Below are 24,138 nucleotides of genomic sequence, written 5' to 3'. Positions count from 1 at the left end.
CATTTGCAAAATTATTTACACCTGCAGTCTACTCAAAAATATTTCATTGGTTTTCTATAATTCCCTTGTAAATTTGTCACTTTTAAAAAAGTCATTTAAAAATGTCGGCTTTAAACAAATCCTTCTTGGACTATAGCTCTAGAAAATAATTTTAAAAAGTTATCTAGTTTCCTGGTTTATCCTCAATATCAAGAGAATTTCTGCTCTTAAGTGATTTTAACCTGACTAAAGATTGAACAAATAACAATTATATTAAAAAAACAATTATATTAAAGAACCTACAAGACTTGCAATTTTCTACACATGGGAAAACAATAATACTTGTGATATGCCAAAACTCCAGAGGAAGGAAAAGTTTATTGTTTGTCAGTTTGCATCAGTGCAACTATCCATACAAAACAGCATGAGCTATACATTTGAAGAAGTAAAAAATAATGTAAGTAACATCCTAAAAAAGTTTGTGAGCATGAATAAATAAAGAGACAGTGGGTGCAAAGCAGTTCTTATAAAAACTAGAAGTACAAAAATACATACACAAAGGTATGAGAGATACAGAGGATAAAAAAATAATCCTTCTATCTCTTATGGGATATTGGAGACATAAGTAATACCCTAAAATTCCTATTTATTCTTCTAGAACAAAAAAGCTGGCATCTTAGTTCAACTTGAAGAAAGATAAATTCAGATTAAAATACTGGCTTGTCCAACGTCGTTTACAATGAATCAGCATTCTAGTTATCAGAAACACATTTTACAGAATCCTGTAATTACTCTTAAAGAATATTTTCTTTAATGTGCTTTTAACTATTGCTTCTTAGTAATTTTCTTCCCAAGGGATATCTTGAAAACACCTAATCAACACGACCTAAGTTCAGCTTGTTATCACTGGCTTTCAGTGACTCTTACCTAAAACCTAAATTCTAAACTCATGAACAAAGTACAAAATTCTGTCCCTGTCTCTTTATGTGTGTGTCTCTTTGTCTCACACCGTGTCTGTCTCTGACTAATCCCCCCACTATCTCAAAGACACAACCACAGACAGACAGACAGACACACACACACACAAACACACACACACTCACACAACACATATTTTTCTTCTTCTGTTACTGGTATTCACTATCCCTAGTTATCATTTAATATTACTCTGCTCTATAAAGAAGTCTCCCTATTCTCCCCACTGCTCATCTGTGTCTAATAGGAATTTATTTTTCAGGAGTTGGAGAGATAGTACAGTGGATAAGGAACTTGTGTTGCACACACTGACCCGAGTTCTATGTTCTATCCCTATGGTCCCCTAAGCACTTCCAGAAGTTCTGATATATATATATATATATATATATATATATATATATACATATATATATCTGCTAGGTTATCTTAATCTTCCTAAACCAACTCATTTTTTTCTGCTACCCAAATTTCACTCTCACTTACTGCATGCTCTCATGAATATTTCACTAACTAGCCAATCCTATTCATATTGTTTTCTTTTCTAATGCAGTGTTTTAATATTGTGCTATTAAGTTACTTATTATGTTCTGCTTTGAATTAAAGATAAATATCTATGTAAAAGTTCACCAGATTCTAAACAAAACTCAAAACATTTCTTCGGAATGTTTTCCCAGACTTACAACACTTGTATCACAAATATCTAATTCTGTCTTTTTTCTACCCTAATTCCATTACACCCTCAGACTTTATATCATTAAACTAACAGAGCACAATTCTCACCATGTCAGAGATATATTTAGACATTCACCCTCACACAACATAATTTTACCAAAAATAGAAAAAAAACCACAAGATACAGATTGCATTATATTTTCTTAGGTTTGGATTGAACTTCTAAGCTCTTACCTGAATCCTTTTATCTTTGTGTGACAATTTGTGGTTCTAAGTAGTAGTAGTTTTAAGTAGTAGTTTTGAGTTTTCAGTGATATGGTCTCAATATATGAGTTTATTTTAATGCCTTCATAGAATTTCTTTTAATGACAGATTTGTTATAATATGTATATACCATGCAGTATTATTAGCAGACTTGCATATCTAAACTGTATGTAAAACTGTTTCTTCAGGTTAAAATAAGTAAATATTTTATGAGTATTAACTTGAAAATAACACATTTTCTGTCAGCCTTCCAACAAATGAAAAGGAAATTCTAAATAACTAGCAACATTGCTGCATTATACAATTTTATCCTTTAATACACAAGAACACTTAAACCTAACTTTTGTTTGAATTTGACCATTCAAATGATCCAAAAACAGTTTTGTTTTTATCAGAAAAGTGTTATCAATAGTATAGAAGGTAAGATGACATTTGCCTTGCTTGTGGTCAACCCTGGTTTGAACCCTAGGACTGCATGTGGTCTCCTGAACACTACCAGAAGTGACCTTTGAATACAGAGCCAGGAGTAGTCCCTGAGCACTATAGGGTGTGGCCAAAAAATAAGAGGAAAAAAGGAAGCAGCTTAGAGCAGAAAAAGAAAAAGTGTTATCAAATAATGAGATAGAGTCTGAGATGCACACTGTAAAGTACCATAGAAAAATAATAATGTGTTCAGGCACTTTTAATGGGGGACAGTATGTTTACATCAAGAATAGCCATAAAAGAAATATAGGTTGTAGAGTAAAATGACCAAAGCTGTGCTTAGTCATAAAATGACAAAAGTCATGGAAGAGAGTGATATGGGCTGGAACAATGTGTCTTTGAAGATAGGATTGAATCAGTGGGAACAAAAGAAAATAAAAGTCAAAGGGAAGGGACACAGCAGATATTTGTAACAGCAAAGAGATTAACCCTGAACAGAATGTTCCAGAGGAAACGGGTCATGGTTAAGTTTCAACAACAACAAAGTAGAGCCATTTGGTGGTAGCTATAGATACCCAGAGCAAGAAATTTTATCAATTCTTGATGCAATAAAGGAATAATAGGATCAAGTTGATGATTTTAGGGACACAGATTTTAACAAACAGAAATGAATTTGAAATAGATCATCTAGAGTTCAGGGAATAAGCCTTGAGACCATGTCACGTCATGAGGCTTCAAGTTGATTAGCAGTATAATCCGCAAATTAAAAATGGTAATCATTCCACCAATAGAGGGCTTTGTAACATAAAGACAGAGCTTGGTAGAGATAAGCAGATGATCCAGGTTATTATAAGGACCATACTTTCTCCCTTCCTTACAAAGAGTTTATTGGAAGAAACTACCATATTTTTTTTTGTTATTGACTTCATATTTGATATTTGACTCCCAGCAACGGAATGACCAAGTGCTTGAGAATAAGCATCCTTCCTGTAGTTATTTTAAATGGTTTAATGGAGAAGTATAGGCTAATGAATGCTTACTATAAAAATTATGAGATCTATGTTTAGGCTTTCGGAAATGCTTTAGCAGTGATGACTTCACTTTTCATTTGGTGTTTGCCGTTAGTAAGTTCAGAGTGGAAAAATATCTTGCTATAAATTGTAGAAAATTATTGACTCCAGTTGTACCATTATATTAACTATATTCTAATTACAAATTTTACATTAATGATACTTGTGAATAATGTATGTAAATAGTGGTAAACCTCAAGTTAAAGTTCACAGTATTGATTGAAAATTATAGATGCTTGAGCATGCTCTTGGATTTTTAAGTGCTTTTTATATGAGGAAAAGATCAATGAGGACATCGTCATAAAAATTTACCCCAAAGCACCACAGAATTGTACCCCCTAACCAAAAACCTAAAAACAAAAAACAAACAAACCTTTTTACATTTCTAAACAACCGAATTTCTAGTGAGATGACGTTTGATTTCAAAAATACAGTGAGTGATAGCACAGCAGGTAGGGAATTAACTTTAGTGCAACCAAGCCAGGTTTGATCCTGACACTCCCTGTGGTTCCCTGAGGCCACCAGGAGTGATTTCTGAACACAGACCTGAGAGCAAGCCCTGGGAACACCTGGGTGTGGCCTAACAAACAAACAAAAAGTGCAGGTCCTGAATAAGGTTTAGTACCTAAAAGTAAATAATATTTGAAGAAAAAGTTATACAAGAATAAAGTTATTACTTATTATGTCTTACTATATTTAGTGTAAAAGAGGCATTGTAGCACTGTTGTCCCGTTGTTCATCGATTTGCTCGAGTGGGCACCAGTAACGTTTCCATTGTGAGACTTGTTACTGTTTGGGTCATATCGAATACGCCACGGGTAGCTTGCCAGGCTCTGTCGTGCGGGCGGGATACTCTCCCGTAAAAGTACAATTCTATAAAATAAGCACTTTCCTCAAAATCTTCCTAGTTTGGGTCAGGCTAAATTTTACTAATAGAAAGAATAAAACCTATTAGTATTATCTACTGAGATGAGATCTTGTAAACTTTTGGCTTAAAACAAAAACTCCCTGTAAGCTCCCACAAATATAGAGAGTGCCCTAAATTCGCACATTGGCTGCAGAGATACACAGGCTTGAGTCTTTGAATGCAAAGACAATGTTTTCTTAGGGGCAGAGAGATTTTAGTAGGTATATTATCAATGCAGATTTTCAGTGTTTCGCATTTTTAAGATACACAAGGCTGAGGAAAGATCAGTTACCTTGATGACACCTTTGTGAGTTTCCAAAGCTGAGTTCCTACATCAGGAATGATGAGGGTGGTATGAAAGAAGCAATGGGTGCTGAAAATGCAGAAACTTTTTTTCTCAGCACTAAGAGCTTAATAAAAAAAAAGATAGGGCAGATAATATTGTTTCCAGATCCTCATCACTGCTTTAGGCTTACCCAAGTACTGCCAGGAGTGATTGCTGAGCACAGAGCCAGGAGCACTGATGGATGTAGTCCCCAAACCAAACAAAAAACCAAAATCTAAAAAAATAGATAACAGGGACTACAGAGGTGGTGTAAGGAAAAAAGCCTGAGATGTGAGATGAACAATAATCTCCTTCAAAAATCAGGTAGGGGTGTTCAACGTTAAAATCAGCAAAGCTAGATCTCTGGCAATGACTTGAAACCTAACCTGCAGGCAACAAGCCAAAATGTTTAGTTATAAAAAAAAAGAAAAAAGTTCATATAAAATATATGTAAGATACATGAAGAAATTAAGGAGGAAACAAAAAATGAGAGGAAAATAACTGCAGTCAAAGAAACAGAAACAAACTGAGAGGCAGAAATGAAAGTAGAAAAAATAAGTTTTCATTTCTGTTTTATATTACAGTTTTTAGTAAGATGTCCTCTTTTTATTCTTATTTGGAAGGCCTTTTAACCTTTTTAACTTACTAAGAGTAAAAATATGTTAAAGCATTTGTTTTGAGTCACTTCAACACTATGAGTCAGATTTCTGTGCATTATATTTGTCCTGTATCAAAAAAAGTATGAAGTAGAAGCACTAAAAAGTTCATAAATGACCGCTAACAAAAGATTCCATAACATAATTGCTTATTTCTATCTTGTAATTAAAGCAAATATTCTTGTAATACTAAGTCTTCTTCCTTATAAATAATGTTACAAGTGTAAAGCATAATTTATTTAGCATTGTATTCCTTCAACTACTAAGGAAATACTCGAAGAGAAGTATAAATATTCAAATAGGACCTAAGGTTTGAGATATAATTGTTTAGAAGGAATTTCCTGATTTTTGATATTTATGCAGATACTCAAGAAACTAATTTTATAAACAATGCCACTATTACAAGAAAGAAATCACATAGAGATAATATCATTTTAGAAAACAATACTAGAAACATTTTTACAAAGTTTGCAAACAATGTCTCTGAGTGAATTTTTGATACACATATATACATATTCAAAACACTTTGGTATTATAAAATGTCATTCAAAATAGTACTTCTCTTATTTATTAGTTGTAGCTTTAATGAAATTTTAATAACAAATCAAATGTTTGTGATATCTGGAATGTTCTATACTGTTATATTTGTGGTACAGTTTATATCTGGTAATACTGTAATGAATTGAGTCACTACTAAAATATTGGAAAAAACTGAACCACCACCACCTTAAACCAGACAGCTGTAGTTTTGAGACAAGAATATACCATGGCATCAGTGCCCATACTCCCTTGGAACTTCCTCAATGTTGATCATTTTCATATCATTTTGTATACTGCCTATGCAATTTCAGAGACATTACCTTAACTTTGTACTACCATTCAAATTAATTACTTATTACTATATATATTTTTCCAACTAATCTTCTCATATTGCCAAAGATGGACCCTTTTAGGTGAAGTCTTAACTAAAGAATATCATGCAAAATGCTTTATGTAATATTGTGAAATTGGGATATATGTTCTCTAACATTATGTGCTATTTACTATAGCATTTTTTTTGACGAGTTTTCTCAGCGCCAAGCAGGTGCCAGAGTTCAAGATATATTGCCAAGACAGTAATCCTTAGAGATGAGATAAATACGACATTCATAGTGAGTGATTATTTCTCAGGAGCTAAACCGACAGTTGGTTCTGTTGCTGGTTGGCAACCACGACCTGAATCCTGCAGGATTTAGACCCTTTAAACAAAATGTTGTTTTTTGGCCATACTGCTCAGGGCTTACTCTTGGCTCTGATCCAGAGATCACTACAGGAGGGGCTTAAGGACCATATGGGATACTAGAGATTGAATCCAGGTCTGTCTAATGAAAGGAAACTGCCCTACCTGCTGTACTATCACTCCAGTCCCAGATGTGGACACTATTTTTTTCTGGGTAAGGTAAACACATCAAACCTGGATAGGTGTTAAGTTTCTGGGAGAAACAGGAAGTTGGGGCTATAAGGTGGCCACTACTGTTAGTTTGTAAAACCTGATTAGGGAGACAGTACAGGATTTCCAGGTGTGATTCCCGGTACCACAAGGTCCCAGGAACATTGTCAGGTGTATCCCTGGAGGCCCCTTACCACTGCCAGGTAGGGACTTGGTGGCCTCCCAGTACTGACAGCATCGTCCTGGTCCTCCCTGGCACTGCAAAGTTGGAAAGGAATTCATAGGCTCAGTTAGTTAGTCAAGAACTGCCAGGGGTAATCCATTGGCCCCCTGAGCATTACTTCAGAGTGCACCCTGACCCCCAGCAACAACAAAAAAGAATTTATAATACTAAAACTTTTTTCATCTTAACTCTTACTTCTTTGCATCAGCAAAATTGGATGTCTGTAAGAAATGCAGATTTTTTTTTTTTTTTAGGGCCATATCTAGCTGTACTCAGGGCTTACTCCTGGTGCTATGCTCGGAATTCATTCCTGGCAGAGCTCGGGAAACTATATGGGATACTAGGGATCAAACCCAGGTTGGTCACATCGCATGTAAGGCAAGTACCCCACTGGCCTTAGACCAAGAAATGCAGACTTTTTTAAATATACCCTAAAGAACATGAATGAATCTTCACTTCAACAAGATCCTGGGTGATTCACATACATATTCAAAGTTGGGAAGTACTAACTAGAATATCTTTTCTAGCAATTCAAATCTTCCTTTTTCGCTCATCATCACATTTCTATTCTCATGGTCAGAATAAGAAATTAATGATATAAATGAAGCAATGAGAAAGCTTTTACTAGACCATCCCATGAAGTTCAAGTATAAATGCTAAAAGTTCAGAGAAAATTATTCTAAGTATGGAGAATAATGTCAAATCTGCAAAGAGGTATTTGTCTGCCTCTTAAAAGGTATGCGATATTGAGATAGTAACTTAAGCTCTTTGAACTTCTGTTCCTCGGTTTTAAAATGGGACAGGAGTAGTATCTCTCCTTCCTTGTGGTTAATTATGAGTCTTAAATAAAAGCAAAAGGTGAAAACAAGTTTTGGACTGTGACAAGAAGCAGAGGATTTGCTCCACTGATATTGGAGGATTGAATAGTTTTAGAATTCCAGGAGTCACCCTGGGAAGGAGAGGGTTAAAAAGAACCTGGTCTAAATATCTAACAAGTGCCTGGGGCCTTTCTACAAATGACCTCACTAGATTCTCAGGCCACTCTTCAAGGGAGTCATTATTATTCCCAATTTACAGACCTGGGAACTGAAATGCAAGGAGATTAGAAGCTTGGCCAAGGTCATATCATTAATAAGTAGAAGAGCTGGAAATTGAAGCAGGGTTTATCTTGTTAAGCCATGGCACCTTGTAGCCATCCAGATATTTACACAACTGCTTCCAAGCCAAAGGCAAACAAAATATTTCTTCCATCTGAAGGCTGTGAAAATGACATTCTAAATGAAGGCAGAGCCACAGAACCATCGACTTTGTGTTGAACATAAGTACTATCCTGTTTTAAAACCCCCTTAGTGGTTTTCCTTAAATAAAATCCAACAGGCAGTCTGCAGACAGCTCTATCTCCACTCTTCGCTCCTCACTTCTCTCCCTTTCTTCTTACTTTGGTTATGAGAGATTTCTGAAAGTTCCTTGAACATACCAAGTTCTTTCCAGTTTTCAGAGGTTTAATAACATGCTGTTGTTAACCCTTAGATCTTTTCTTTTCCCCCTCACTCTCCGCAGCCAATTCATTCCTTGTATTCTTCTTTGGGTCAATTTCAATGGCCTTTCTTAAATGTACCTTCCTTAATGATCCCCTCTAAAGTGAGCCCTTCCCTTTATCTTTCCTCAACACCTTTAATACATTTTTCATAATCTGTGATTAAAATATTCCCTTGCTTGTTCTCCCCCCTGCCCACACACCACCACCAATGTCCTCCAGGATCACGTTAGCTGTCCTGTATGTATTATAGAACCTAGCAGAGAGCAGTGACTCAAGGCTTTATTGACTAGTAAGAAGCAGGGAATGGAGAAAGAAGCGAAAAGGAAAAATGAATGCAGTGAATGGTAGCTATGTGGCCTGAGTTTGTTTGCTAAAAGAATTGAATATAAGCATGGACAACACTTGATGTTTTTTCCACCTTCGATAATTTACAACAAATGTTTATATTTAACCCAGTACCAGAAATACAGAAGAGTGAACTCCTACTTCCGCCAAAATTTATTCCATCTGAGCTGAAGAAATGTTCACATAGAAACTACATACCTATGTCCAAGTTTTCTGCATCAGAGCCTCTACCGGTTTAACCCCACCTTTTAAATCAAAGCAGAAAGTCTGTTTGCTTCCAGCCTTTCTAATTGTTTTCCTTTTATTCTAATCTGGCAGAGAACTTCCTTCTTTGGGGGGGGGGGGTGATGGGTCACACCCAGCAGTACTCAGATCTTATTCCTGGCTTGAGGAAGAGGAATCCTCTTGGCAGGGTTTGGGGGACAATGTCTTGTGACAGGTATTAACCCCCAGGTGGGCACAAACAAAGTAAAGTGCTGTGCTGTCTGTTACCCCTGAACTTTCTTCTTTGGGCCTGGGAATGGTACAGCGGTAGTCAGAAAAGTTCTTGGTCATTTTTTCTTCACTAATCTGAAATAAAGGAAGATCCAAAGGAAGGGCAAAACAGAATCCCAGCCACTCTATGTCTTGCATAAGTAACATTGATCTTAAATAAGACATGTTGGTGTGAGGACATAGACCTTGAGCGTTTGAAGTTTAGCCATGTCAATTATTAGCTATGTGATTTAGGGTGAGTTACTTAGTCACTCTGTTGCCAAGACTCCTCATTTGTGCAACAGGAATATAATATCATCACAGGATTAATGTGAGAAGTAAATAGCGTCATTGTCAAGAACTTAAACAATCATTGCATGGTGGTGGGCAGCACGAGTGTACAGCCAGGAGGGCAATTGTCTTGCACAAAGCCGACCAGGGTTCAATCCCCAGCATTCCACATGGTCCCCTGAGCACCCCCAAGAGTAATTTCTAGTGCAGAGTCAGGAATAATAACACCTGAGCATCACCAAAACAAACTAAAAAACCCACAATCATTATATCAAGTAAACTTAAAGAATTTCAACTATAATTAATTTCTGTGTCTGATGATTTCTGTGTGTCAAAACACAGAGACATAAAGGTCATATGAAATGTCATTGAAAATCTTTCAATAAATCAAGTTTAAATCAAACATTGTGAGATTTGAATCCAGTCTGAGTAACTTGACTTCTTGCATTTTCTGTTTGTTTTTGAGTGTTTAGTGAAAAATGATGGGAATAGAGAATTGAAAACAAAGTTACCAAATCCTGTAAGAGAAAATTCTTGATCCTTAAAATCCTGGATAAACCCTTGGAACTTTGCTCCAATGAGATACTTGTCAGGTGGGGCATGACTGTGCAAGAAAGAGTGACAGAAAATCTAGGAAAACATGATAACAGGAATACTTGCACAAAAGCAGTATAAGAATGCCTGAACAAGAGGAGATTCTGTCAAAGTGGGAAAAGTTCAGGAAAACATATAGGACATAGAGGATAAGATAGCTAATGCTAATCAGCTACTTGGAATCATGTCTCAGGCATGATATAATTCCAAGTGTATTATTTATTTTCAACTCAATGAATACCTTATCCACTATAGGAAATCTGTGCCTTCATTATTCTCACTTAAGGAAACCAAGGCAGAAAGAAGTACTGTAGTTTGTCCAATGTTAAGATAACTTTCAGTACTTTACATTTAGAAAGTCAATAAAGGTGACAGGAAGTCAGATGAGCATTCATTTAGAAAAGGAAATGGGAAAAATTAGAACAGATGATTGAATTTGACATTACTAAGTTTACAGTTATTTTATTGAGCTCTAAATCCTGAAATCTTTTGTATTATTGTAGAAGGTATTTTTCTAAGCTCTGATTTTTGTTTTATCTATGCCACTAATGAAAACAATCAGACTATACCAGAGGTACTCATCAGAGACTTTTTTTTTTTGGCCTGGTCAAGAAACTATCTCAGTTTTGGCAATGTTGTAATAAATTTTCTTCTTTGACCATGGTTGTAATATTTTTTCCTGTACCATAGTTGTCATTTTTTTTTTTGTTACTCAGCCTTGTCTGTCCTTTTATTTCACCTTGCCTAATGACCAATAAGTTTCTATAAATTATAAAGAAAAATATTAAAATAGTAAAAAAATAATATGGGGATTTAAGGATTAGTCTTATGAAAGCATTTAATTCCTTTATGAAGACAATTCCTCGGATACTGCAAAATCTTTGCTTACATGGTTTGCAACCAGGAAACTTAGCTAACAACCATCTTTTCCCAACTCTTCTTGCAAGTGCAAAGTCAATACATTTCTTCACTAAGACACAGGAGAAAGAGAATGCAAAGGTATTGGAAAAATTTACCCATTTAGATTTAATTACATACATAGCTGGTGTCCTCCCAAGTGTGAAAATGCTGGAACCAATAAATCAAACAATAAAATGCTATCTGAGCAGAACAGATTTGTAGAAAGGATGTTTGAGCAGTCAAAATTCACTGACTTGCAGTAGGTATTTTAACCAGAGAAGTTTTTAAATGTAAGAGCAAATGACTAGTCTTCGAATTTTGCCCTTTTTTTGCACACCTAATATAGTCATTTTCCCCAAAGGTGTTTCTTGTTGAATGACTTTGACGTGGAGAAATTTTAACCTTAAAAATATCTTACTGTGTTAAAAGTAAGGTATTTTACCTTGCTTGTTTTGTGTTTGCACCATAGCTTTCTAAGTGCCATCTCATTTGTCTAGTACTATTTCTTAGTACTGCTGAATAAAGCTTAATTTGGCATGAGATACTATTTTACATTAGAGCTTCCTTGAGATCCATATATAAGGAAGACTGCAAACTTCTGCAAAACCATTTTTTTTTTCTTTAAATCTGTCATTTGGACTAGTAAAATGTCTTTCCACATAGTAATATAGAAAAAAAATAATAACAGTAATGAAACCATTCACTCATTAAAGGAATTCTGACCTTTATGGATTGTGTTTTTAAACACATCTATTTTGTATTGAAATTTATTGTGAATGACAGACCCTAAGTTAAAAAGTTTGCAGTCTTTTGGGGACATATGTACTAGATGAGATTTGCTTGAGTGTATGGGCTCAACACATTTTTTTCTGTCGAATTTTTAACAAAATAAAATGGAAAAAAATGTTTCCCCTTTTTATAAAACTCTTACAAAAATAACACCTTAATAAACGATGGTTAACCATGTGAAAGACACCATCTGATTTCTGCAGACACTTTCCTAAGGAAAAAGAGCAAGTCAGCTGAGTAACTTCCTCATTTGTTGTGTTTCTGAAATTGAAAACATAACAGATCTTGGGATTTCAAAACCTACATGGTTACAAGTATGGAAAAAAGCCAATAATAGCAGGACTTGTAGTTTATCACCAACTTACAATGCTCTTGGTTTTTCATTGGATAATTCAGAAGGCAACATGTTTCTCTCTCCATGACTTACAATACAATTCCTTTCTAACTTTACTTCTGCAGCAACCCTTAGAGCTAACGTAAGTGATTTTGTTGGATTGCCTTTGTTCTGGCTGTTCACTTGGGAGTTGGAAGCTCTGACAGGAAAGCAGGAATATAAAAGTGTCATACAGGCAGAGTTAAGAGATACTCTTCAAGGACTCAAACAGGATTCATTTCCTCATCAACCTTAGCTGTGGATTTTAAGTCTGGATCTGGTTCCAGCTCCTGTTTCTCTAAATACTTATCAGTTAACAATTACTTTATCTCCTCTAAGGCAACACATTGAAGATATAAAGAATGCTTGCTATCTCCAAATATGCTAAATAATTCAAGTCTATTCAAAGTTTTGAAACAGCCACTTCCATCCCTTTGTGAGACTTAATTTTGACTCTCATTGAACATAAAGCAAAAATCATGTTACTGCAGCAGATTGTTTCTCTTTTAAAAACAAATTATTTGCTACTTGTTTGCTCTTAGTAAGTTTCTCCCAAACACACTTGCCTCTCCTATCACACCTGCTGGTCTCTGCTGAAGTTAAAAGAATGCTTAGTCAAGTTCACTGAATCTTGACTCAAGAGTCCTTCACACAGAACAGTATTCCTTTCTCTTAGAAATATTTTAGGAAATAAATTCACGGGAAGTTACATAATTTGGTTTAGAATTCATTACTTTATCGAGACTCTAAACACAGACCTACTTTTTGCGAGCCCTTTATTTGTATATTTGCAAAAGGGCTCTTCACTAGCATGCTCTTAAATTGACCTTTTATGCTTTAAATAAATGTAGATTTTTAAAAGCCCGAGGCAAAGCGGGATATATAAATTGTACTGACCTTGGTGTACTGAAACTTCAAATTGGTGAGTGGAGTTGGTAATTCTGGCATGCCTGAGGACGACATTTCTGGTTCAGCTCCTGGAACACAGGTGACAGGCTCAGCGATTTGGTTCTGATAGAGGACTTGGCTTTATTTGTTCCTTTTTATCTGCACGGGCTAAGGTCTATTTGCATACTGGGATATGATTGGACGAACACGACACTACTTATTTGTAACACCTAGGGCAGGAAGCCCTTGACTTTCAACTTAAATCCTTAAGAAACCTATGCTCCAGCATTGAAGCCTCATTGAGACAGGACACTATTTGCAGATGAATTAATTTACAAAGCCAAAACCTCTGATAAGGGTATGTAGCCCAGCTGCCCTGGTCACTACAGCCAGTTATTATTATGGGTTATGCTACTGTGAAACTTTTTAATTTCTCTGGCTGACTTGGATTCAGAGAATTTGAAGATCGCAAAAATATCTGAAAAAGCATTTGATCTCAGTAGATACTGAGGAGAAGACACTGGACAGTTGTCTTATGGACCGTTCTCTCAGATGATCAGTTTATGTGCCACAAAAGCAGGGTGTTGTTTGGTGAATAAAGACTTTCCGATTTTCTAGGTCCTATTCCAAAGGTTTTTTGTTTTGCTGTTGCTGTTGTTGTTTTTTAAATCAAACCTATCCAGTGTATTTTAGTGCTGGGCAAGTAAACCTACTGAGATTTGTTTAAGCTTGAAATTATTTTATATATGGGAACAGAAAAGTCAGCAGGCTTTTAGGGAACTCAGATTTCAGTGACACACAGCCACAATATCTACATGGCCATATCATATGTCAAAACACATTTAAAATGAAAGCAACTTTTTTGGCTTTGGGAGTTGAGTATATTTTTCAAACATTGGTGCAAGCAATTATACAAATCATGAATTTAAACAGTAATTAAGGTTCTTCTAATCCAAGCAGCATTTTAATTTAGAACCATTCCTAATTGTAGTACTTCCATTGTAAGGAGAATTCATTATTGTAGTGACTTTTGTTCCCCTACTTTCTGTCGGTACAAGCTGCAGTAGAAGAATAGCAAACTTACCAGATGTTCATAAGTCCAATTACTCGAAATTAACAACAATAATTTGTCCCACTGAAAAGCAGCAAATTCCCTAAATATAGGATTGAAGTAGGGAAACTAACTCACTGGAAAAGTCACTCCAAATCAGGTGCTGGAATCATACTTTCTCCCCCTGTTCTGACTTGATGGAATATCGTACAGATGTAGAGAAAGTAAGCTGTTTGTTTGAATTCCAAGAATGAAGTCCAATTGGGGGCCAGTTTGACTCCCAAACCCCAGTTCTTGTTCTTTTTTTTTTTTTCATGTCCTGCTCTAAAAACATATTCAGAAGAGTTTTAAATCCTGCTCTTTGGATTTTTTAAGTAAATAGTCACCCTGAAAGGCATTTAAACTTAGCAATTTATTCTTTCAAACAGGGTTAAGCAATAAATAAATAAATAAAACCCCAACTTTTTTTTTTTGGTAAAGGGACAGATGAAAGTTTTCACTTTATAGCAGAAGCTAGGTGGCTTTTACTATAACTCTCCTTACTCAACATAAAAAAAAAGCTATAGACAATAGATACATTAATGGGTGGGTTTCCAATAAAATTTTATTCATGAGAACAGGGTTGAACCTGTTCCATGAACCATTCCCTTGGATTGTTTTTTTCTTTTTTTAAAATTTCCTCCTTCCCTTCCTAACTTTTCCCTTAGTTTGGAAGATAGCCATCTCTCCTTATGCTTGAAGACCATATAAAAACGTGCGTGTTGTTTCAACTCCACACCCACCACCCCCACCTCGCCTCCTTTTTCTAATTTTTTTTCTTTTTGGAAAATCTAATTGTTTCTCTTTTAAAGACGTGTTTTATGTTCAATGCACAATTACACAACAGCTGTTATATAACTGCAGAGTGGCGCTCTGGTGGTAACCAGACAGCTGTGTTTTGCTGCTTTCTTCTGCTGTTTGTGGAGCCAAACACTGGTTTATTTGCTATCCAGGCAGAGAAATCTCAAAAGCTTCACAACACACTTGGCGTGTCCACTCACGAGGCTTGTATGCTCATACTTGATCATATTTTATTTAACAATTACTTAATAACAAGTCCCTTTGTCTCATAGACTTACTGAACAGAGGGAAAGGAGCCTCTTCAGAGACACGTTACCACACCTGCCGATGTAGTTTCAACAAATATTTACCGAGTATCTCTTATGGTAAAGCACTGTGCTTAGAGAAGTTCCCAACCTTAATCTTAACTAGGATTTTAATATCACTCTGGTTATTATTCTTAAATTTTCATATTCCCTATTTTCCTGTGCCTTCTACTCCTCTCTCCCCCCTCACCAAAAAAAAAAAACAAAACACCACATTTTCCATCTTTGAATTTGCCTGCATCTCGATGTGAGATCTGTACTTGAAGATTTTCCACATTTAGAGAAATCTGCTTTCTTTTCTAAATACATCTCTTTCTTCCTTTTGCCATCATTCTCCCTCTTATTTTTTGAATTAAACAATTTTGCTTCAACAACAAATTAGAAAACAAAGATCCCAATATCATAGACCAAAAATATTCTATTATCTTTTTCTTATAACTTTTTACTTTTCCCCTGAAATGATATTTGACAATGATTTTTTTATATGGTATGAAGTAGTTAAGCGTGCCCTACCGTGGCTCATTCTTCAGTATTTCTCAAAAACTCTAATTCTTAATTTTTTGAAACTATAGAGACAGATGACTTCATAATGCTTACAAACTTGACCTTTAATAGAGTATTTTCAACACTGGAATTGTTAAATATTAGACATCAGGGCAAAGCAGATTGTGTTTGTATTCTAAGAAGCTTATTTATCAACTTATTTACACATCCCAACTCTTTTTTTTTTTTTTTTGGTCTTTGGACCACAATTGGTGATGTTAAGGCGTTACTTCTGGGTCTGTACTCAGGAATTACTCTTAGCGAACCTGAGGGACCCCATGGGAAGCTGGGGATTGAACCCTGAGCAGCAACACAAGAACCCTATCCCCCTGCTATCTCTCCAGCCTACATCTAAGTTCTTTAAAAAGATATTTCAATTAATGTGGAGGCGTGGAACCTACATATTGTTAAAGGCACTATAGTGCCTTTAACAAATTGCATTTCCCTAAATACTAAAGAGAGTTTCTTTTCTTTTTACATCTCTACCAACATTTGTTATTTCTTGTGTTTTTAATAGCCATTCTAACAAATGTGAGGTGATCTCATTGTTACTTAATTTTTACTACCCCAATGATTAATGATGATGAGTTTTTTTTCAGGTAGTTATTGTCCAACTGTGTTTCTTTGGAAAATATCTATTCAGATCCTCTGTTTATTTTTTTAAAAATTTTATGTTTGGTGCCATAGTTTTCAAAACTGTTAATGATAGGGTTTTATACATCAAACATTCCAGCACCATGCCCTCCACCAGATTGTCCTACTGCGGGGCTGGAGTGATAGCACAGCAGGTAGGGTGTTTGCCTTGCACACAGCTGACCCGGGTTCGATTCCTAGCATCCCATATGGTCCCCTGAGCACCACCAGGAGTAATTCCTGAGTGCAGAGCCAGGAGTAACCCCTGTGTATTGCCAGGCGTGACCCAAAAAAACAAAAACAAAACAAAACAGATTGTCCCAGTGCCTCTCCCCACACTAACTCCAGCTTCCTATCGAAGACCAGTTTTAGAGTTTATTCTCTTTGGTCACTTGTTATTTTCCTACTATGTTTCTCTGTTCATTTTTTGATTGTTGAGCCTGAATTGTTATTTCTGCTATTGAATTATATAAATACTTTATCTATTTTGAATATGAAGCTGTTTCAGACATATGAATTACAAGTGTTGTAGCTGATTTGGCACATTGTCTTTTTATTTTGGTGATCATTTCCTTAACTGTGCAAAAAGTCTTTGGCTCAATATAATTTCATTTATTCAGTGTTTATTTTATTGCCTTTGGTTTTCTTTCTGTTGTTGGTGTTCTTTCTTGGGCTTTGGTGTCTGGTCCCATGGTGCTCAGGTTTATTGCTGGCCTTCATTTAGGAATCACTCCTGGTGGGACCTTAGGGACAGTATTGGGTGCCAAGGATCCAACTCAGGTGGGTCTTGGGCTGGGTGGGCACCTTACTTGCTATATTCTCCAGTTCTGTCTTAATATTTAGAGATTCAAAAAAATTATTGGCACCACACATGAACCTACAAGTATGACCAGGAGTGATATCCAATCACAGAGCTAGGATGAAGCTCAAAGTATAGACGGAAGTGCTGACACTCCAAACACAAGCAATGATAAATTAACCTCAAATTTTCCCAAATGCATTTTATTATTATTGTTTTGGTTTGGGGACCACACCTAACAATTTTCAGGGTTCTTTCTGGCTCTACACATAAGAATTAGTCTTAGTGGTGCTCAGGGAACTAAATAGGATGCCAGGAATTAAACCCGGGACAAAGCAAATGTTCTATCCATTGTCCTATCCCTCCAGTCCATTCCAAAAGCATTTTTGCATCACTGAGATGATCATATTATCTTTTTCCTTCATTTTTGTGGTGCAGCTTTTGGATCTTTGGAATATAGCTTATGACTCATTGTTGAGTTTGTTTTTGCTAATATTTTGCTGATAGAACAAATTGTTTCTAATGTTTTTCTACTTAAATTGAATTTTAATGAGATTTCATTGTTTGGAACATGTAACAAAGATTCTTTTCATCTAGTTTACTTAGAACTTTGATTTTTTTATTATGAAAACTTTATAACTTTTTAAAATTTTGCATAACTTTAGTATTTCATATGTATAGTTTTGAATTTAAATAAAAATTTAAATATTAATATGGATTATAATAGGCTTATTGTATATCAAAAAGCCTCTGTCTCAGCATAACAATTTTTTTTGAGGTCTGGAGTACATAACCTATTATGCCTGGGTCTTATCTTTGCTCTGTGCTCAAGGGTTGATCACTGGTGGTACTCAGGAGTCCATATGGAAAGCCAGGGATCAAGCTGGGTTGGCTGCATGCAAGACAGGTGCCCTGTCTACTCTACTACCTCTTCAACCCCATTGGCATAGTAATGTTTTAAAGGTAATTGCTTTTATAATTTTATTTTTATTAAGTTGTTCACAATAATGATTATATTTAATATTTGAACACCAATCCCACCACCATTACACCTTCCGACCACCATATTTCCATCCCAGACCCCAAACTCTGCCCCCAAAGCAGAATTGGAATAATTTATTTTGTACTGCTTGTTATGAATAATCCACTAAAAATGAGACAAAAGATATTTCTTAGAGGAAAGTGTGTGAAGATTATTGAATTCCAACCAGGAGGCATCAAGCCCTTCTATAAGAGATTACTAACAGATTGTTAAAGGTTGAGCCTTGTGTGCTTTTATATCGCACACATATATGTATACATTTATATATGTATATGTACATGTATATATGTATACATGTTTATGTATATATATGTATGTGTGTATATATGTATATATATCACTTGTATCACTTGTCATCTTCTATTTGCTCGAGCGGGCGCCAGTAACGTCTCTATTTGTCCCTGTCATGTGCTAGTGTAGCCCCACGATATCTGCTCACTCCAGGAACAGGAAGAGCCTCAGACCCTTTATTCAGGGTTTTCACTAAGAAGTCTGGCCATCTCGTTGGAGGGTGGGCACACGGTCTTTAGACGTCCCATATATATATATATATATGTATATATATATATACATATATATATATGTGTGTGTGTATACACGTTAGAAAGAAAGATGTATATATATACATATATATACATACCCATATATATGTGGTTGTGTACATATATATGGGTGTGTAATATATGTATTACATTTATATATGTATATGTACATGTACATATATAAATGTAATGTGTGTATGTGTGTATATGTGTGTGCATACATATGTATATGTGTGTATATGTGTGTATATGTGTGTATATGTGTGTGCATACATACTATTAAATATACTATATATACTATTTACTGGACTGGAGTGATAGCACAGTGGGTAGGGTGTTTGCCTTGCACGTGGCTAACCCGGGTTCGATTCCTCCGTACCTCTCGGAGAACCCGGCAAGCTCCTGAGAGTGTCCTGCCTACACGGCAGAGCCTGGCAAGCTCCCTGTGGCATATTTGATATGCCAAAAACAGTACCAACAAGTCTCACAATGGAGACATTACTGTCTTGAGCAAATCGATGAACAATGGGACGACAGTGCATACTATTTACTATTCTTGGTGTATCAGTGGTGTAAAGTATGAGATGTCCAGGAATAGATTGACTCATGGGTGAGGCTCATCCAAGCGTGTGGGGAGCAGCTGTGAGTAAGAGAGCGGTTGAGTTCTAGAAGTTTTCAGCTGCCGGGGCTGGCTCCTTTGAGGTGGGGAGGGGCCTCACCCACCACCCCTCTGGGTCGCCCTGAATGAGACAGCCTGGCCTGGGGCTATGCATTTTCATAGGTCATTTTATTCTTGAAAATTTAATATTGAAGAGTTTGTATCAAATGAAATGAGGTCTAATTGCTAGTTACAAAGAAAGGAGAGGTCTGCAACAGTATATATCTAAAGGAAGTAGAATGGAGGTAATAAAAGTCAAGAATAATTAGTTTTAAATACACAAATGAAGGAAGGTGAAAAAAGCTGAATCTGACTCATCGTAAACATAATAAGATAGGCATCATATATAATCATTCTATAATTTTTCTCAGTCATGTTTTGCAGTTTTTACAGTATACACCTGGTACCTAAACTTTGGGAAGATTTATCTATAAGAAATTCATGTTTATTTAAATTATTTCAAGTGCCATGGAGTGGGGGCAGTGTGTGCAGGGGAATATCCCACATAGTACTCAGGAGTCTCCCAGGTTCCTCTTAGCAATTCTTGATTAACCAGGTTGTCAGTTCCCTGCAGGGCCTGAAGATGTGGTGCTGCTTAGGCCCTGTGGTGCTGAGGACTGCCCAGGCCACCCTGGTGATTCGCAGAAGCCTCTAGGGCTGTACTAAGCAATGCTTAGTAATGTGGTGCCAGGTTCAAACTAGCGTTTAACCCCCAGACTATCTCTCGGACTCTATAAAAGCCACTTTTAATTCCAGTTTTTAATTTTTATTATATAAAATGCAGTCGATCTTCGAATACTGACCTTGTATTGTGAAGCCCTGCCAATCTCAGTAGTTCAAGTATAATTATTTGAAAAATTATACTTGAACTAAGTAAAGAAAAAAATTATCTTCATTTCTTTAGATTTTCTGGATGGAAGAACATATCATCTGCAAATAAAGACTTTTCCCTTTACAATCAGGATGATTTAATTATATTTTTCAAATCATATTCTCTAGGACATGTAAGAAAATGTTCAATAAATTTAAGAGGGTGAAATCTGTAGAAAGAAAATATTGCTTGCTGGCAGATAGGTAAGGAGCACCTGGTAATGAGTCTTTGGGGAATAAACTGCCAGACCTGAAGTAGACAGAAGGGTTGAAGACCACATCTCTTTTAGATGCAAATCTTGAGTCTTAGGAGATGGGGAAACTTACCCCTGGCCCAGAGGTGAGTAGACTTCTCAGAAAAGAGAAGCTACAGTAGAATCTAAAGTCATGATAGGACTATGAAAGAATTGTCCAGAGTCCTAGGCTTTCCCTGTGACAACAACATGCAGATTAATTTATATGTTTGTAGAAAACCCCAAGCCAAGCCAATTTGGAGAAGCAATATAGAACCTTTGGTCAAAGCCATTCTATGCTTTTTTTTATTTCTTGAGAAAACCCTGTCCTCTCTTGAACACTGATCAATTTTCCTTTTTTCTTTCTTTCTTTCTTTCTTTCTTTCTTTCTTTCTTTCTTTCTTTCTTTCTTTCTTTCTTTCTTTCTTTCTTTCTTTCTTTCTTTCTTTCTTTCTTTCTTTCTTTCTTTCTTTCTTTCTTGTCTTGGCTCACAGAACAGCAAAACACACCTCCCAAGACTGAAAGCAAGCACATGCTAGCTCTGTGAATAGTCTCTTCTTGTGGCAAGTGTTTTTCTCTGCCCTCACATCCCTCTAAACTTCTTTCAATGTAAACTATTTTGCTCCACTAAAGAAAGAGAAGTTAAAAGAAAAAAATTCTATTTTATTTTTGATAAAAGAAAAAAGTCTTCTCAACTCTTTTGCTATTCTAATACTAGTGGTAGATTTTACCTTTAACAATTTTTTTTTAATTTGTAAAGTTTTGGGACATTTTAATCAAAAACAAATGAAAACTTATTCTAAATGCCTTTGTTTATTGTTTTTTTTTTTGGGGGGGGGGCACTTGGTTGTGTTCAGGGCTTACTCCTGACTCTGCTCCCAGGGATCATTCCTGGTAGGGCTCAGGGTATCATATGAGTGCCGGGGATAAAACCCAGGTTGGTGGGCAAGGCAAGTGCCCTGCCTGCTATGCTGTCTTTATGGCCCTACCCAAATGCCATTTCTACATGTATTGAAATAATCATGTGAATTTTATTGATTTATTTTCAAAAGTTAACCTGTGTTTCTATCCCAGGCATAAATCCTAGTTAAACTTGAAGCATTATTCCTTTTATACATATTTTTGGATCTGGGTAAAGCTATTTTATTTATTTATTTTAAGTTTGGGGGCTACCTCTGGTGATGTTCAGGGGTTACTCCTGTACTCATAAATCACTGGTGGTGCTCTTGGGACCATCTGGGAGCCGGAAATTGAACCTGGATCTATCGAGAGGAGGCAAAGGCTTTACCTGCTGTACTATCTTTACAAAAGATTTTTTACTTACCAAAAAGATTTGGTTAAACTATTTTCAAGAATTTCTGCGTTTATATATAGAGAAACAAGCTCCCAGTGGCATATTAGATATGCCAAGTACAATAACAATAACAGGTCTCATTCCTGTGGCCCTGAAAAGAGCCTCCAATCGTTGGGAAAAATGAGGAAGGAGAGGCTGTTATAATCTCGGGGCCAGGATGAATGGAGACGTTACTGGTGCCCGCTTGAGTAAATCGATTAACAAAAGGATGACAGTGATAACAGTGTCATACAGTGATATATAGAGAAGCATGGGTTTTCATTTTTCTTTCCATGCAATATTTTTTTTCCAGTGTTGTTATCAGGGAATAAAATTCTAATTCCATACATTTTGTTCATACTACTCATATTTGAAATTTGAGTACTAACGAAGGACTTTATTGCTAATTGAAATATTATCTTTTTACTTTTATATTGTTTGGGAGGGTGGATTTCAAGTGTGCTCAGGAGGTCTTGAGGCCCTTTCCAGAGATTCTCAGCCAACCTGACCATTGCTTCAATGACAGGGTCTGATGCTACTAGGTTTGGGGGCCTTGTTCAGCTGGGAATTACCTGGATCAATCCCACAGGTGCTCAGGGAACCTCCAGGGATGCTCATAGGACCATATGGTGCCAAGGGTACATCAAGTCTTACTCACATACTCTCTGGTCCTCCAAGAAGGTCTTTTTATTCCAACCTGGGAGGAAGCAGAAATCTATTTCTTTATTTTCTTTTAAGTCCTTAGTGTTTTTAAATTTTGGGCAATACCCAGTCATGTTCAGGGGTTATTTCTGACTCTGAACTCAGGAATTATTTCTGGTAGTGCTGTAGGGATCATATGGGATGCCAGAAATCGAACCTGCACAGACTCTCTTTCTGTGCAAGGCAAACATCCTCTTGCTTTTCCTTTCCTTTAAGTCTTTAATCTGATCTTTTTAATATACACAGGTTTCAGTGTTTATTAAAAAGTAAGAATGCAAGTGTTAAGTAGGAATTTTAAATTCAAACATTATAGTCATTTTATACATTTACTTACATATCCTTATTTAGATATATTGACATTGTTTTCTTTCTATTGCTCCTTATTCCTAAATCTTCAAACTCATACCTGAATATTTTTTTACCACTGAAAAAATATTCTTTATTGATTAATTTTTTTGATTATCTAAAAAAGACATAGTTTAAAGATGAAGTCATGAAATTCGTGTATAAGTGGATCTACAAAGAAAGTATCATGTTAAGTGAAATGAGTCAGAAAGAGAGGGACAGACAGAAAGATTGCATTCATTTGTGGAATATAAAGTAACAGAATGGGAGACGAACACCCAAGAACAGGAGAAATAAGTACCAAGAGGATTACTACACAGCTTAGAACCTGGCCTCGAATGCTGGGGGAAATGGCAGCTCAGATAGAGAAGGGGCCACCAAGTAAAGGGTGCTGGGAGGGCACACTTGGAATGGGAGATACAGGCTGAAAGTAGACTATAGACCGAACATGATGGCCACTTAATAGCTCTATTGCAAACCACAACACCCAAAAGGAGAGAGAGAACAAAAGGGAATGCCCTGCCACAGAGGCAGAGTGAAGTAGAGGGGATGGAGTGGGAGTGGTGGGAAGGATGATGGGACCATTGGTGGTGGAAAATGGGCACTGGTAGAGGGATAGGTACTCGATCATTGTATGATTGAAACGCAAGCAGGAAAGTTTGTAAGTCTGTAATTGTACCTCACGGTGATTCACTAATAAAAAAATTTAAAAGCAAATAAAAAAAGACATAGTTTGACTTCCATTCTTTTTCTTATTTTGGTTTTGGGTCCATACCTAGCAGTGCTCAGGACTTACTCCTGGTTCTGCTTAAGGATCATGCTCTGTGGAACTGGGGGACTATATAGGATGCCAGGGAAATTGAACCCTGATCTGCCACATGGAGAGAAAGCAGCTTAGTCCCTGTACTCTCTGGGTCTCTCCCTCTTTTATTTCTAGTGTCAGAGCTGAAGAAGCCAGTGTTTCATATATGCAGGCCATGCACCTCTGAGCTATATTCTCAGATACTACCTTCATTTGGACAGACGCTTTATTCTAAATTCACAGCTACATTAGCACCATTGAAATATGTTTCCAACAGTATAGTTTCCCTTTGATTCTATTGAATTTTTGATCAAATGGTTGTT

General features: G+C 36.2%; 1 protein-coding gene across 1 annotated transcript in view; it reads right to left on the bottom strand.

The window, feature by feature from the left end:
• ALDH1A1 (aldehyde dehydrogenase 1 family member A1) overlaps positions 1-13,259 on the bottom strand; it is a 53,687-nt gene extending 40,428 nt beyond the window's left edge. Inside the window, exon 1 of the mRNA XM_004612955.2 lies at positions 13,127-13,259. Coding sequence (XP_004613012.1) covers positions 13,127-13,192 — 66 coding nt within the window. The 5' untranslated portion in view covers positions 13,193-13,259. The remainder of the gene's footprint in view (positions 1-13,126) is intronic.
• Between the last annotated feature and the right edge of the window lie 10,879 nt (positions 13,260-24,138).

This window comes from Sorex araneus, chromosome 1 (genome assembly GCF_027595985.1).
Source record: "Sorex araneus isolate mSorAra2 chromosome 1, mSorAra2.pri, whole genome shotgun sequence".
NCBI lineage: Eukaryota > Metazoa > Chordata > Mammalia > Eulipotyphla > Soricidae > Sorex > Sorex araneus.
The sequence above is the reverse complement of the archived record's forward strand: the minus strand, read 5'-3'. Positions and strand labels throughout refer to the sequence as shown.